The sequence below is a fragment of the Cryptotermes secundus genome, unplaced genomic scaffold (assembly GCF_002891405.2).
Source record: "Cryptotermes secundus unplaced genomic scaffold, Csec_1.0 scaffold1475, whole genome shotgun sequence".
In the NCBI taxonomy this organism is placed as follows: Eukaryota; Metazoa; Arthropoda; class Insecta; order Blattodea; family Kalotermitidae; genus Cryptotermes; species Cryptotermes secundus.
Genome location: NW_019731600.1, coordinates 807,153 through 823,494, shown reverse-complemented (window position 1 = coordinate 823,494; position 16,342 = coordinate 807,153). Strand labels below are relative to the sequence as shown.

Below are 16,342 nucleotides of genomic sequence, written 5' to 3'. Positions count from 1 at the left end.
CTTCTTAAACCACTCGAAAACTTGCGTGCGAGATAGACACTGATCACCATATACTTCTGTCAACAAATTGTAAGTTTCAGTGGCAGATTTTCCAAGTTTTGTGAGGAATTTGATGTTAGCACGTTGTTCTGCATTAGCACTCAGCATTATTCCGACGGAGCTCAGAAACACGATCCGCTTCTAACAATGGTCGCGGCCAGACTAACCGATGCACGTGAATGAAACTTTGTGTGACGGTAGAGGGAAGTCCAAGGGTCAATGCCCTACCCTCCTCTTCGTCAATGACGTGGCCGGAAATGAGTCATAAAAGTAATCCGGTTTCTTTATTGCCACACCTTGTATATCCACATTAATGCCTTTTAATGCTCTGATAAAGACTCCCTTTGAACCATGAATATTCTGGATTGTTAAACATGCTGGGAAATAGTTGAGTCTTCTTTGATCATTACTAGGTGAGTAACCAGTGTGGCATGGCAAAACCACTGTAATAGTGCAGATTCCAAAGCTTCAGTCTCTGCATTCTATATTTTCTGTGTCACTGATTTCCATCCCACAGAGCGGCTGATCAATTTGTTCTTCAAAAGTCATATGATGATCTGTGAAGAGATTTTGTGACAGTACAATGAGACCTGCTGGAAAAAATGTTAGTATTTCAGTTGCCAACAAGCCACTAGTGGTACTAGGAGCATGCGTTTACTTGGAGAGATGCTTATGTTACCAGTAAATTTCTGGATGGTGAAGTATTATACACCATGGTATATTACTAGTAATATGTAAGAGAAGACAAAATAATCAATTATTGGTCACCTAGGTATGTTTATTTACCTTGCTTCTCTACAGGTTGAAGTTGAGAAGGCACTAACACTCACCAGAGTAAAGGGAATTGGTTACAAAGTCGCTGATGTTTCACTAGGCCCTACTCACACAGCCGTCCTGACTAAGAGTGGTCATGTTGTTACATTTGGGCGTAATGCAGAGGGTCAACTGGGAAGAGGGCACCTGAGATCAACATCACCTGGGCCTTTGATAGTGAAATCCATGGCAGATAAAGTCGCTACTGTAAGTAGCACTTTCTAGTGTAGAGCAGTTGAGTGAGTAAGTTAGATGGAAAAGGGAACATGCTAATGGCTGAAAGCACAGAAGTTCCCATTTTAAGAGTCAGTTAAATTTGAATGCTGTGTTGCCTGGTAGAAGCTTCTTGCTGAATACTTGCCTGGCTTACTCTTTGGCCCTGAAGATGGAGGCAGTATGTTCCTCTGAAATGTTGGTGAAGTTTACTGTACTACATGGCATTAAATCTCAGAAGACAGGCTCTTCACAGTCACTCTTGTGAGAACCTCAAACCTCAGCCAGATTCAGTTATATCTGATATATACTGAAACCCAAATTAAGGTTTGTTGGGAGGCAAGCTTTTTATATCTTAAATGCAGGTTTTGGAGAACAGAGCTTAAAATGACTGTTGAACTTGGTCAAATCAATAATAAGGCATTGTAATACAGTATGTTCTTTTGTTTTAGAATGTGATCCATGCCAACTTTTCTCTTCAACATTAGAAGCTTTCCATAAGAATGTGCTACTTAATGGCCATGTTGGCAGTATAAAACACTTCACAATTTCATTTTGAAACCTAGTTGGATTGCTTTCTAGCTCTTGAATAATTTTCTCTTTCTCATTTATTGCTAACTTCTGTTCAATGTCATGGCCATGTATTACTTCAAAATTTGAGTAACTTCCTAAGAAAAACTGTGGCACTTGAGCACAATAAAAAAATAACAAACTGTAAAAACTTCCAACCATGTATCACTTCCAACTGACACAGAGGACACAGAAAGAATGGGCACAGACAATCATGCTGCCTACTACAGATTAGAAAAATGCCTACCTTAATAATTCTGCATGCTGCACTGCATGCCATGCAAATGATGATCTTGAACTATGCAGAGGTTGTGGCATGCAAAAAAAAAAGTTATCTTCAACACTGAAACAAGATTCAGAATGTGTAGGAGTCAAAGTTCCATATGTAAAATGTGGATAAACCCTTAATATGGAGAAATATTAGATCAAAGAAATGATACATAGACATATGGAGCTTTGGCTGGGACCACAAAAATGTACCTTAAGTGTGGGTTCCTAAAGTATTGTATTACCCATTTCAGGGACTTCTGTGACATTATGGATACTTACAGAACTAGGCACTTCCAACAAACAGTTGTATAAGTTGTCTCTTGTTTATATGGATTTGAAAGATTATGACATAATATTATGTTAGTTTTATAATTACAGACCTTTACAGTAATGCTTATCATTAATGTTCAGTGAATACATTTGAAAAATAAATATCCCCTTTCAGCATACATAATGAATTTTCAGTGGAGCATAAGCATTCTAAGTTACTCCTCAGGATTCAGTTTCTCCTAATGAGAAGTTCGTTGAAGTTGAATAGTTCTGCTTATGTTAGGTGGGTCTCTTGTCACCACAGCATGGCGCGTCCTCAGGTTGCGAAAAGAGGAGATGCCCTCAAGGTATGAAGGGAAGCTGCGAATATATTGAATAAGCAGTCGAGGGCAGTCAACAAGGTGTGGTTGTCCAGCTTTGGGGGTTGGGGATTGGGCTAACAACACCTTACTGTAAAAAATAAACTTGTTACAAAAATTCTCAAGAAGCCTTGGACCTGGATGGATTCCTTGGATAAACAACCTAAGCTAAAGAAAATTGATATGAGATTTGGTACATGGAATGTTCAAAGTATGTATAGGGCAGGTTCGCTCAGGGCAGTGGCGGAATAAATCTTAAAATATAAGTTAGATTTAGAGGAGGTATAGGTGGTCAGATGGGGTGGAGGTGGCATCGCACCAGCAGGCGAATATACATTTTTCTATGGAAAGGGGAATGAAAATCATGAATAGGTACAGGTTTCTTCATACATAAGAGAATCATATCAGCAGTTGGAGAGGGTAGAGTTCATTAATGATAGGATATCATATATAATATAAAAAGGTCGTTGGTGTGATATCATCGTTATGAATGTTCACGCCCCAATAGAAGATAAAACTGATGACATAAAGGACAGGTTCTATGAAGAACTAAATTCCAGAGGTACCCTATGAAAATTTTGCTAGGAGATTTCAATGCCAAAGTAGGGAGAGAAGATATTTTCAAACCAACGATTGGGAATGAGAGTTTGCATGAAATTAGTAATGATAATGGAGTTAGAGTAGTAAACTTTGCCATATCAAAAAGTCTTACTGTCAAAAGTACAATGTTCCCACATTGTAACATCCATAAATTTACTTGGACATCTCCTGATGGGAAGCTACACAATCTAACTGACCATATTTTGATAGATAGGAGATGGCACTCAAGTATATTTGATGTCCGATCATTCAGGGCAGCAGACTGTGATACTGACCACTACCTGGTGGTCGCAAAGATTAGGGAAAGACTGGTAGTGAGCAAACAAACAATGCACAGAGTTCATATGGAGGGGTTCAATCTCAAGAAATTAAATGAGGTAGAGTGTAAAGAGCAGTATCGTGTTGAAATCTCAAATAGGTTCGCGACCTTGGAAAATTTGGACACTGAGCTGGATGTTAATAAAGCTTGGGAAGTGAAGGATGAGAAGGGTGATCTGCTTGCAGATTCCCACAACATTTTGATTAGGTGGAAGAACTACTTTTCTCATTTATTGAATGTGATGTTAGGCAGAAAGAAATGCGCACAGCTGAGCCGTTAATACCTAATCCCAGCCCTTTTGAGGTTGAAATTGCTATTGCAAAATTGAAAAGGTATAACTGACAGTAAGAAGTATGGCTCTTGTAAAACAAAAGAATAACTGGGCAGACATCTCACAATGTTTCTAAATCTTTCTGATTAGTTTTATACAGTTAGCAACAAATTGTACATATTGTGCCATCTTTTGACAAACATTTGGAAGTATTTTTCCATTTATTCTAGTTTATATGAGTTGGTAAGTTAAAATGTAACTCACCATTCAGTGGGGTGAATTAATGGAAATGAATTTTTTATCAATTTTATAAAGTGGAGATTTATTATATTTTATAACAGAGTTTATTAAATATATCAATCAAACAACAGCTTTATTGGAATGGTCACCAAGTTGTTTTTTGACTGGCACATTTAGCAAATGCTGTTACCTGTTTAACACAACAGAAAGGACCAGTCAGGAAAAGAAACTGTATATCAGTTTCCTTTCAAGTCTGTCATCTACAAAAACAGGCTGGAGAAGACCTTGGAAGTTAGAATACTGTATCAAGTGTAGTTTGAATCAGATAACCTCCAAACAGCGCTCAGTTCATTTTAAGGCAGTGTCCTGGAATTTTTATGGACTGTGTCTTCAGTATGATTGCAGACTGGAACAAGTGTTAGGATACTAGATTTGTAGTTGCAAAAACTGGAGTGTCATTTTGTGTCTAGATTTTATTTGGAAATGAGGCTTGTGGTCAGAAGAGTTGATGAACATAAAATTAAAAGCAGTGGGGTTGGTCATTGCAGGCACTCTGTATACATATGAGAGAAAATGTAAATATAATGTGATTTGTTGTGTTGTAACAGATGGTGCAGTGTGGCCTGACATACACTGTAGTTGGGTCTATTCAGAATGCTGTGTACTTCTGGGGCACTCGTTATGGCTCTTTTGGTTGTCAGGTATGTTCAGCGATACTGTGAAGTAAACCATATACATCTGTCAGCTGAGAACTTTCTCATACTAATCTGAGCATTTTATAGTGTGTAATATTGGCTTTGTAACATCTCACGTTCTCCATATCTTGTTTTTCACAAGATTACTCTTGGATTCCTTGTGATTTTTGATTAGTAGTAGAAAATGAATTAAACAGATAAAGAATAATTCATGCTATACTGTAATGGATCCTGGTCAGTTCAATTCTTGTTCATATTGTTTGCCTGGATTTTAATGTAAGTCTGTTCTAAATATCCTGAATTTTGTAATATGTGCTCAAGAAAATTAACCTTCAAAATAGCCTTTGACATCATCATCCTCCTTCCCTCTGGTTTATTATTGATAATAATCTTCATTCGTATATGACACTAGACAGCCCTCATATTTGGTGCATTATTAAACCAAGTGGTTCTGTCATATAAGCTAGAAGGTTGAGGGTTTGATTCCCGATGAGGTCACTGGATTTTTCAATTGACCTAATCCTTTCAGCTGTATTCTGGTCATGGGATCGACTCAGCCTCTAAGAGAAATGAGTACCAGGAACCTTCCTGGGGGTAAAGGGTGGCTGGTGTGTATGAATGACAACCTCACTGCCATCTGTGAGCCACTTGTCTAGTAAATGTGGGAGTCTCAATGTCTCACAACCCTGAGGGCCTCCACAGCCTGTGACAGGGACATCTTTACCTTCTACCTTTACCCTGTCTCAGTTAGATAAGCCATCATGTTCCTATCATTCTATTGTAACAGTGCAATGTGTCTTGGCCAGTGGTTTAATACAGCATTGTTTATTAATTTCCATAAAACTGAATACATTACATATATTCTTTAGTTGTGAAATTGTGCTATCTGATTTATGATGAGGAAATAGAAGGTGCCACATAATTGCTTGTCCTTTATTTTGACATGATGGTTATCATTGTTTACACTGCAGTCTCTTCAGTCAATCACACTTGGCATACACATGGCACCTGTATGTACAGCCACTTGTCAGGTACTTCTTACTGTTCTACAATGCAGTTGAAGGTCCATCATACGAGTATGTCACATTCATGAGTCACTGTGCAACACAGTTGGTAATGATCACCATAGCAAGTCTGATGATGTGCTGTTGGTGAACAGTATATGGCTCTCTGTCAGTTTAACTGACATCATTTTATATAATTCTTATAGCTTGTATGTTACTTATACTGAATACAAGATATATCTGTGTTCATGCATTTTTAGGGCTTCTGTGAGAGGGCACTGTGTAGCCAGACAGTTCTTATTTCCTTTTAAAACCACAGTAGTACTATATTTTACAATGCAGTATGACTTATATGAATATGTGTATATGTTGGAAAATATGTATTTGTATGTGGATTTTAACCTTGTTCTGTTCTGGATTTTCAATCTGGTTTTTGCAGTCAGTGTAGCAACTAGGCTGTGGGGTGAATGACCAAGGAATCAGGGTTTGATTCCTGATAGGAGCAACAACCTCTAAATGGATGAGTCATTTTTTAGACAATAAGTATTCTTCAACACAGAAGAATGAATGTGTTTTCAAGTATTGTTTTAGAACTATTTTTGATTGTGATTTTTCATTCTCTTCTCTTCTGCATGGCTCCATGCTGGCTCTTGGGCCCACCTGGCTTCCTACACAAAGGGTACAGAATGTAGTGAGAAAACATGTATTAGAGATGTTTCTTCTCTTCTTCCAGGATTCAGTGGGAAACCCAGTGATGAATCCAGATGTGTCTGGTGGCTGGTCTCATTCAAAGTCAATGAAAAAATTCCAGGATCAACTGCTGTATGGCTCACAGGTGGGAACTGAATCATCTTGCTTCTGTATAACCTCTGCATTTGAAATAACGTCATTAAATTACCTAATAATCAGTCATTGAATTAAACTTTTTCCTGAAATGGAGACTGCATTTTAGATGATGTGGATGTCCTCATCTACTGAAATTTAAGTAAGAACTGTCAAGGAAGAACAGAAAATATAAGCACATAACACTGTGGAAATCTTACTGCATTTCACATAGGAGTTCATACAGTTTATGTTATTTTCATTATTTGCTGTTGTAGACTGGGTCACAGTACACCAGTATCCTCAATGTGTCAGATCTGCAGTCCAGCCACATGACCGAAATCCTGCTAGAACCACAGGAGATTTTAGCGTAAGTACCTTTCATTGCATGAATTTTAATTGTGCAACAATGTCTATATCAGTGGTCCTTAACCTCTTTGGCACTGTTATGCCTTAAGCTTAACCAGCAAACTAAAATTAAACCTCTTGTTTTTTTTTAATAGCCATAGACAGAAATAAAATCATGATTAATCATTTTTATTGAAATTCATTGGCACATAAATTATGTTGAAAAAATTGGACACCTATTGTATTACTCAGATAAATTTCATAGTATTATCATGGCTAATATATGTCTTAAGACATGACTAAGATCCAGTGTATTCCTATCCTGCATTTTAATAGTAGCAAACAGAATTTTATGTTGTACAAAAGATCACTAATTAAATTACCATAGTTTAAATGTACTGTAAAAATTATAAACTATATTGTGTTCCTCTTGTTTGTAATTCTATATTGAAAATGGTAAAACTCATTCATTGATGCATATTATATGTACTTTTTCTGTAAACAGTATAAAACAAAACAGTGAGAATCTCAATTCATAATTAATCCTAAACTTAATTAAATATTACTGAAGACTGAGTTACCTAAAATACCAGTTGTATTTAAAAAAATTAACAACTCTGTTTCATTGCCAAGGCTGAATCAAAACTAATATTTCAATGGGTTTGCCATTGGTTTTACAGAAGCTAATTTGTGACAATTAAACATGTCTCTGCAAGTCAGATCCAGTTGTGTTACCGTATTTTCTGCATGATTTACACTATATCAACTTGGAAAGAGCAATAATAAAGTAGTGTTGAACAAAGTAAATTAAAAAATGTAATAATCTTACTGTTGTTTTGTTTTCATTTAATTTGATAATCATAGTCAATCAGGCCTCTTGAGTCCTGTTATGGATACTGAAAAACAGGATCCTTCTTTTTCCCATTGGCTGATATTTTGAAGTCTCTTCTGGAATCTTCTCAAGCCTCATCCTGTCATTGTGTTCAATTCAGTGACTGTAGTCAGTAAATACATGTATTGCTGATTTTACTCTACTTATTAGAGGTGTGTGTAGCTGACCAGATCATTACACCCTGAAATATGTCAAATTACCTTCAGGTCAAGAGCTGTTGGTCTTAATAGTTGTGATGCATGGTAAATGAGGAAGTCTGATAATTGATATGGATTGTGGAATATATATACAGTATAACTGTCTAGCAGTTGAACTGAAAATAATAGCCAGTATCAAAATCTGATATTGGAATCAGTCCTGTGAGTTCAGTCCAGTTCAAATCATATCAGTCCATTTCGCTGAGCTATATTTTAATATTATTCTCCCAGTTATTTTTATGCCATCCAAATGGCTTCTTTCCATGAGTTTCCCTACCAAATTTCAGTATATATTGTCTATTTCCACCATCTGGGACAAATGTCCTGCCATCATAGCTCACACATTAAACATCATGGTTGAGTGCTAGCTCCAGTTTAGTATTGTTTTCCTCTTTATTTCTTAGTCACCTGTGTGACTTCCTTTGAGGAGACTTTCTCAACATCATTTAGTATACATTTTGTATTTCCCCCATTTGAGATATCCAGCTCTCAAGAATCTCTCACAAAATATCATTTTAAGTTTGTTCTGTTTCATATTTGAAAGGTCCTGGATTTAATTCATAGTCTAGAGGCTGGTTAGTCTGAGGTTTTTCTCAGCCTCTCCAGGAAGATTTTGGAATAGTACCTTAAATAGGCCATACCTGCTTCCACATTCTTTGTAGTTCATCATTACAAATTGTCCTACCAGTCAGTGTTACATGATGTAAGTAGTTGAAGTGTATTTTGATATTTCTGATGAATGTCATATAATGTTGTCATGTTGTTTCCAGGTTGTATGCATCACCCACTCAAATTGCAAAAGAAGAGACAGTGTGCTTAGCAGGGCTGTACCCCATGAGGTACAGTGTGCTAGTACTTGTGGACACTACAGTTCCATTGGCACGCCTGTACCCACAACCCAGCCAGGTTGAGCAAAGTAAAAGAAAAGAAGCTGAGGATTTTGGAAGTTCTTCCAGTGAGGGTGACAGTGCAGAGGAGGAACAAGATTCTGTTCAAGGGACTGACTTCGATAGCCTTGGACCGGTGAGGAACCAAATTGAGTAGCAGGAGGTCCTGCAGCAAATCCAGGACTTGTGTTCAGATGGATACTGGTTCATTCTGAGGCCAGATTTTGGTGCAGATTTTTCTGTGCTGGAAACTTCTTTGTTGGAGCATAGATTCCAGGAATGTAAAGAACACTGTGCTTCCTCCTGCATAGTCTGTATCCCTTCTTCCTCCTCTCTGAGTCCATGTTAGACTCTGGGCCCCTTCTGTTCTCTCATCCTACCATTAGGGACAGTGAAATCTGTATGTGACTGGAACTTTTGAACTCCCATGAACCCACACTGGATTTATTAACAAGAAAAATTGACAGAAATTGCACTATTTTCTTTGTACATAATATTAGAGTGGATTTCATTTTTAATTTATGTTTTGAGCTACTATTTAAAATATTGTGAAGTTTATGTAAATGTTATTGTTATATGTTTAGTGACTGGATACAGGGTTTGTATTGATAATTGGATTTATTGGATGATTATGAGATCATAACTATAAGTAATTATAACTGTTTCATTGATCTGCACACTCTGCAGTTCACTGTCATGCACTAAGTCTTCTCAGCCTGCTCTGTCTTCACTGATTGTAGCTTGGTAATGCATCCCAATGCTGTAGATTCTTCTGCTCCCATGTTCACATCCTTGCTGGTTGGCAACTCTCTCACATCTGACTCATGGGCACAGCTCATGGCCATTGACTCCCTTCCATGCCTGGCCATCACTGGCGACTACTTGTTATCAGTGAGTAGAACTCACTTCCAACTCAGAACTAGTCCGTCTCAATGCATGTCATAGGCAAAATCAGAGTCAAAGTAGGGTTTGTTGATGTGGGTCATCCTCTCTAACAAGAAGGTGGGTCTATCATTCACAATTGATGCTGGCCCTCACCAGCACTGTCATTCTCAGATCCTAGTCCCACGGGACTCAGGACTATATTTTACTGTCTCAGATTCGAGACTGCTCCAATCTGGAGTGCCAGGTCCCCATATTTATATTCCTCAGGAACAGGGTGGCCCCGTTATAACCCCAGCCACTGGGTTCCCTTTTCATCACCTTCTGTGACTCGCAGGACTATGGTAGAGGTATTTGAACCTACTGCCACATGGACTTAACTGTCTGCTCTTATTAGTTCTCCTTATAGTCTCTGCATGGAGTGCATAAGAACGCTGTCTTCATGATTTCGCTGTTGTTGGGTGTCTGTTCTCCAACAGTTCCTGAATTGTCACACGTATCTGTTGCCATGGGAATGTATTTACAGAGCTATTACTTAGGTTGCTGTAGCCTAGCAATGGATGTTTCATCTCATTCCACATTTCTGGCTTTCAGCCATCAGGCCACAGTATTTCATGTCCACCTTTATGGACAGACTAAGTCTGTGTCACAACTAAGCCCCTCTCCTTTATTTCCTTATTTTTGATGGCTGTGTTGCTGTATGTTCAAAGAATGGAAACAAGAGAGTGATGATAAATTTTAAACTTTTTCATTGTATTTTCTTTTGCTACTACAGTGGAATAAAAAAAGATGCTGAAAAAACTATACCTATTTATATCTGTACATTAGTTGCCAATCTGCTTAAACAAAATGTATGAGGGGGTCCACAGAATAAGCAAAACTTTTAAGCTGTCCCCAGGGCAAAAAAATTTGAGAACCAATGATGCACACAATCACATATATCTGCTTGTAGACTTGCACAACATGTGTGACATTATCCCATACTTGGCTGTCTTCAGTGGGATGTATTGTACCCCAGCATGCCTTCCCATCTAGAGCAGCAGACTTATCTGTGGTGACAGCTCTGTTTGAAGTATACAGATCCTTAAATTTCTTTTCCAGGCTTTTAAGAATTGGCTGTATGTTATTAGTTTTGGGGTTGAGATTGTTTTCTAGGTCACAAGTTTTGTTCTTGTCAAAATACAAATATTGTTTAGATAGGAGAGGTGTACAGTAGTACACTGTTTGTGAAAATAAGGGAACAGAAGTCATTGGATTTTGTGACCATACAGTAGCTGATCTTTACAGTATACTGTAAAATAACTTGCACCAAAAAGCATGAATTTATTTGTTGTTGGATACCACTGTTAGCAGCAGGCATACCTACGTGCTTTTGTTGGATTAATTGGCATGTCTGTTAATTTCATCAACTATGATACTGACTAATGCATTGTCTGGACTAGAAAGTGACTGAAAACAGGAACAAACTTTTATCTTATTGTACTTCAGACTGTGTATATGGTGTACCTCAGGAAACTGGTGTCGTAGGATGATCTTGAGACACGTTCACCTCAATCCCTTGTCAAGCTTGATATATCCACTGAATTTTCTGAATATGAACTGGAGTTTTCATAATTTGCCATAAATGCATCACTGCCAGGCCTAAAATATCAAAATCTTCCACTTCATTTCCATTGCTCTAAGGATGTAAATATTATGTAACAGTATATACATATAAACAGATATAGTATATGTAATTGCAGGTAGTGTGGGAATTTTCAGTATGTGTTGGAGTAACATAAAAGTTGTCATATGAACATGCTGTCTAGTACAGAAAAATATATATATGCATGGTTTGCAGAAGCACAGCAGTATATCACATACTGATGTGTCATATCATACAACTGCTGTGAGCATGGCTTGAGTTATTTTGGTTTAATAATTACAGGATGAAAGAAGATAATTACGCCTAAGTTAATTTGAGACTTTTTTTTCCTCAGAATTCATCAACCCAAAGAAAATCAGGATAATCAGTGACAGGGTTAATATATTGCAATAAGAAATCTTTGTAGTATGACTTTTGGTCCAAAAACTGGTAAAAATGGCTTATAATGAGCATGAACTTGGACTTTCAGCTTTCAATGATCCCTGTGCTAGTGACCTCAAATTCTTGACTCCTTTCAGCCAGCACACACAAGCCAAGCAGAATTAAGTTCCTTTACCAGCACTCACACGGAAGAGTGTTTATAATGGCCACCATATTCTTTATTTGGCACAAACATGATAAAGGTTGTTTTCCCCCTGTAGGTTCCAGAATGGATCAAAGCTGAACTGGCCCAGTCTGAAGCTGTATGGATGGGATTTTCAGTGCCGCAGTCCACTGCAAGGTGAGTGGCATGTTAGAGTAGGGTTCAAGGACAGAGAACCATGTGTCTGTCAGGGCTATGGATACTGTCAGTATTGTGTGACAAAGTCATTTCTCCTTTTAAAGACCTTTACACAAATTATCTTCAGTATATCAATTTTGGGGACACATCCAGTGTATGTGTTTTATTTACCCATGTTAGGCGGGTCTCTCTGTCACCACGGCATGGTGTGTCCTCAGGTTGCAGATAGAGATGGCTTCCAGATATGGAGGGTAGCTGTGACTATATTGAATAAGCAGTTGTGAACAGCTGACATGGGGTGGTCTTCCAGCTTGGTGGTTGAGTGTGGGGCTAACAACTCCTCACCATAAAAAAATAAGCTTGTTATGAAAGATCTCAAGAAACCTTTGATCTGGATGGATTCTTTGGATAAATGACCTAAGCAAGAGAAAAGGGACATGAGATTTGGTACTTGGTATGTTAAAAATTCTGTAGAGGGCAGGTTCGCTCAGGATAGTGGCAGAAGAAATAGTGGGAGTACAGGAGGTTGGATGGGACAGAGGTGGCACTGAACCAACAGGCGAATATACATTTCTCTATGGAAAGGGGAATGAAAATTATGAATTAGGTACATTTTTTTTTGTGCATAACAGGTTGCGCAGGAGAATATTTTGAACAAAGAGAGATGAAGTGATGGGAGGTTGGAGAAAACTGCATAATGAGGAGCTTCATAACTTGTACTCTTTGCCAAGTATAATTCAACAGCTCCATGGCTTTTAGTCCACAAGCGATCTATACTGACCGAGAGATCGCCGCTTGTCGGTGAAGTTAGTGCCAACTTTTGCAGATAGAGGGTGTCGCATGGTCAGCACAATGGATTCCCACTCGCCAAGTATAATTAGAATGATCAAGTCAAGGAGGATGAGATGGGCAGGATATGTAGCACGAATGGGGGAGAAGAAGAATGTATATAGAATATTGGTGAGGAAAACTCGATGGAAAGAGACCACTGGGAAGACCAAGGTGTAGGTGGGTGGACAATATTAAAATGGTTCTTAGAGAGATAAGGTGGGATGGTATGGATTGGATTGATCTGGTTCAGGATATGGACCAACTCTTGTGAACATGGTAATGAACCTTCAAATTTCATAAAATGCTGAGAAGTTCTTGAGTAGCTGAACAGTTGGCGGCTACTTGAGAAGGGCTCGGCTCCATGAGTTAGTGTGTTGTATTTACAATGTAAAAATCTTGGAATCAGTTGTGTGCAGCAAGTAAGGAAAGCCCTTAAGGTTAATGTTAACAGGTGATCCTCAGAGTAAACAAGTGAATAACATAGTTTCACCAGTCTCTAGAGCTGATATAGTAAGTTTATGGGCTACAGACTGGAGAGTTACCTTCTAGCGGGAGAATTGGGATTTTTCTGTTCACCATGTTCAAAACTTCTTTGGGGTGTACTCAGCCATGTACGCAATGGGCATCAGGGACTCTTACCCTCAGAAAAAATAAGAGAATGTGAAGCTGGCCCCTCACCTTGATTAGTTAGCAAGGTTTTCTTCCATACTCTCTACATGCTTTCATGGTGGATGCTAAATACAAATCTGTTATACTCATCTGATTTCAGATGGTTATATTTTCTTTTCAGGCCCATTAAACATGTGGCTTCTTTGAACATACTGCGTAATTAAACACAGGGACACTTTTGCTGTAAATGGTGCATGTAAAAATATGATTTGAGAGACTTTATTTTAAAATTCAATAACATGGAGCAGAAGTATGGCTGTGATGGGGCATGCAGTAGTGTAGCTGGTTGAAGCACTGTGTTACAAGCCTGAAGGTTGCAGGTTCAAGTCCCAATGAGGTGGTAAAGTTGTCCATGCTTAACTAACTAAGCACTATGCCATGAAGGCATATGGGGGAGTGGATGTATGGATCCACATTTTCTTGACCTTGGAACTAGATGGAGGTGAGTGGTCAGCTTCACGCCCCTGCTGCTTTATCCCCAAGGAAAGAGCCCCTTGTGTCCATTGGATAGGAGGTTGGGTGAACCCCAGAGCCAGTCTGCATGACTTGAAGAAGAGAAAATTCTTGCCACCACTGGGCCTCAAACTCTGACCACTTGGTTGTCCAGCCTGTAGCCAGTTGCTGTCCCGACTCCTCCCAGTGAGGTGGATTTTTCAATTTACCTAATCCTTCTAGCTGCACTATGGCCCTGGCATCGACTCAGCCTCTAACAGAATTAAGTACCGTGAATCTTCCTGGGGGGTAAAGAGCAGCTGGCATGTAAGGCTGACAACCTTACTGCCATCTGTGAGCTGACTGTCTCACAACCCTATGGGCCTTCACAGTCTGTTAACAGGGACAGAAGTATGGATGTGAACTGTGCCCTTAATCCTGTTTTTACCATTAGTTACTGTCTGCAACATGTAGTGTTTCATCAGCAGTGTTATACCTGTTTGATAAGGCATTACTTATGTTTTTCAAAATAAAAGGTACAGGTACAATTTTTCTTATGGTGAATGAAGCAGTGTTATTAAGTTGTATGCAGAGGCAGAGGTATAGCTCCACATATACTTAACCTTGATATTAGATGGATGTGAGTGGTCAGTTTTATGTCCTGGCCAATTTTCCCATCAGTTCATCTATCTTCCTTAACACTTTCATTTTCATATCTCACAGTAGAAAACCATGTTTTGTAAACATACAAGGGCTATTTGGAAAGTAACCTTTGTTTATTCTAGGCAACTAAGGTAAAGGCAGAGGAGAGCCTGTTCATGTGAGGTAGCATCACGACTCATTGCCTTGTAAACTGTCATATAACTGGTTAACTAGTATTTGTTCTTGTCTCTACAGAGTGAGTTATGATATGTCTTGCAATTGATAATCCCACCAGCTGCGAAATTCACGCTGTTATCTGCTTTCTTCACACTTAAAAACGTGAGTGCTGTGGAAATCCATCATGAATTAAGAACTGTAAGACAATCCTATAAAATGTTCAAAGATGGGCAAAAAAATGTTCATGATGAAGAGTGAAGTGGTCAGCCATCTGTAGTGGGTGATGATCTTATTCTTTACAAGATTATCACAGGCTAGGCTATCACAATTTTTGTGCAAGATGGGTTCCAAAAATACTCACAGGTGCACACAAAATGCAGAGGATGGCTTCAGCTTTGACTTTAGAGTGACACCACAGAGATGGCAATGAATTTCTGAGTCACATTGTAACAGGTGAAGAAATGTGGGTTTCATTTGTGAATGTTGGAACCAAAGAGTAATAAAAGCAGTAAAAGTTTAAACAAATGTCTATCAGAAAGCTGATGACGTATGTTTTCTGGGACAGGAGAGGGGTGCTGATGGTGGAATTCATGCAACAAGGGACCACAATAACATCAGAAGTGTATTGCAAAATGCATGAAATAACTGCACAGGACCATTCAAAACAAAAGGCATGGAAGCTAACATCTGGTGTAGTGCTCCTTCATGACGATGCATGTCCACATACAGTTGCTTGCACTCAAGCAGTTCTGGAGCACTTTATTTAGGAGTTGTTTTACCACCCTTCATACAGCCCTCTCGCTCTGATCAACTCCCCACCTGTTTACCTACCTAAAGAACTGGTTGGAATCACAGCGCTTCAATAATGAGATGATGGAGTGTCAAAATATGGCTGAGCTCACAGGCATACAAAAGCTATTCCCTAATACAAGTGCCTAGTTCTGGAGGTGACTACATTGAGATGTAGCTTAAGTATGTATATATTTTTTGTATATAATAAAAAAAATCCCTCATTGCTTGTTGTGTTAATAGCTTACCAAAGGTTACTGTCTGAATAGCCCTCATATAAAATGATGACACATCAAAACAGTTCCTTTTCCTCCCTTTCTCTTAATTACATACTGTGCAAAGTTTTTCTTCCATTAATATAAAGCTGTTATTGCTTTTATCCCGTGCCTTAAATCAGAAGTTCTCATACTTTTTGTGCATGGTACTGCCTGAAACAGTTAATCAAATGTGGGCATGTATCCACAGATGAAAGCTTTCAGTGAGAAGGCTGAAAAATATGAATGAGGACTTACGGTACCCAAACAAATACCACTACGACAGTTTGTGAAATGCCTTAGATTAGACAAACATCATATAATCAACAAACAACTATATTTTATTAAGATCCCAAATACATTCAATAAATATGGTCAGTAAAAATTGTTACCATCTATATGATGGGGTACCCAAAAGAAACCGAACTAATTTTTTTGTGGGCAGAGCTTTTGTAGTACCGCATTTTGCCGCTATGAGCGCATAGAGCTAA

At 38.5% G+C, this 16,342-nt stretch overlaps 1 protein-coding gene across 2 annotated transcripts in view; it reads left to right on the top strand.

Moving 5' to 3' along the window:
• The window catches only part of LOC111867281 (serine/threonine-protein kinase Nek8), a 52,050-nt gene that overhangs the window by 33,419 nt on the left and 2,289 nt on the right, over positions 1-16,342 (top strand). The window contains exons 17-23 of one of the 2 annotated variants that reach the window (XM_033752618.1): positions 841-1,059; positions 4,573-4,665; positions 6,397-6,498; positions 6,764-6,855; positions 8,693-8,945; positions 11,978-12,057; positions 15,374-15,704. In XM_033752618.1, coding sequence (XP_033608509.1) covers positions 841-1,059; positions 4,573-4,665; positions 6,397-6,498; positions 6,764-6,855; positions 8,693-8,945; positions 11,978-12,057; positions 15,374-15,575 — 1,041 coding nt within the window. In that variant the 3' untranslated portion in view covers positions 15,576-15,704. Of the gene's footprint in view, positions 1-840; positions 1,060-4,572; positions 4,666-6,396; positions 6,499-6,763; positions 6,856-8,692; positions 8,946-11,977; positions 12,058-15,373; positions 15,705-16,342 lie in introns of those variants that run through there. The other variant, XM_023856990.2, reaches the window with a different exon arrangement.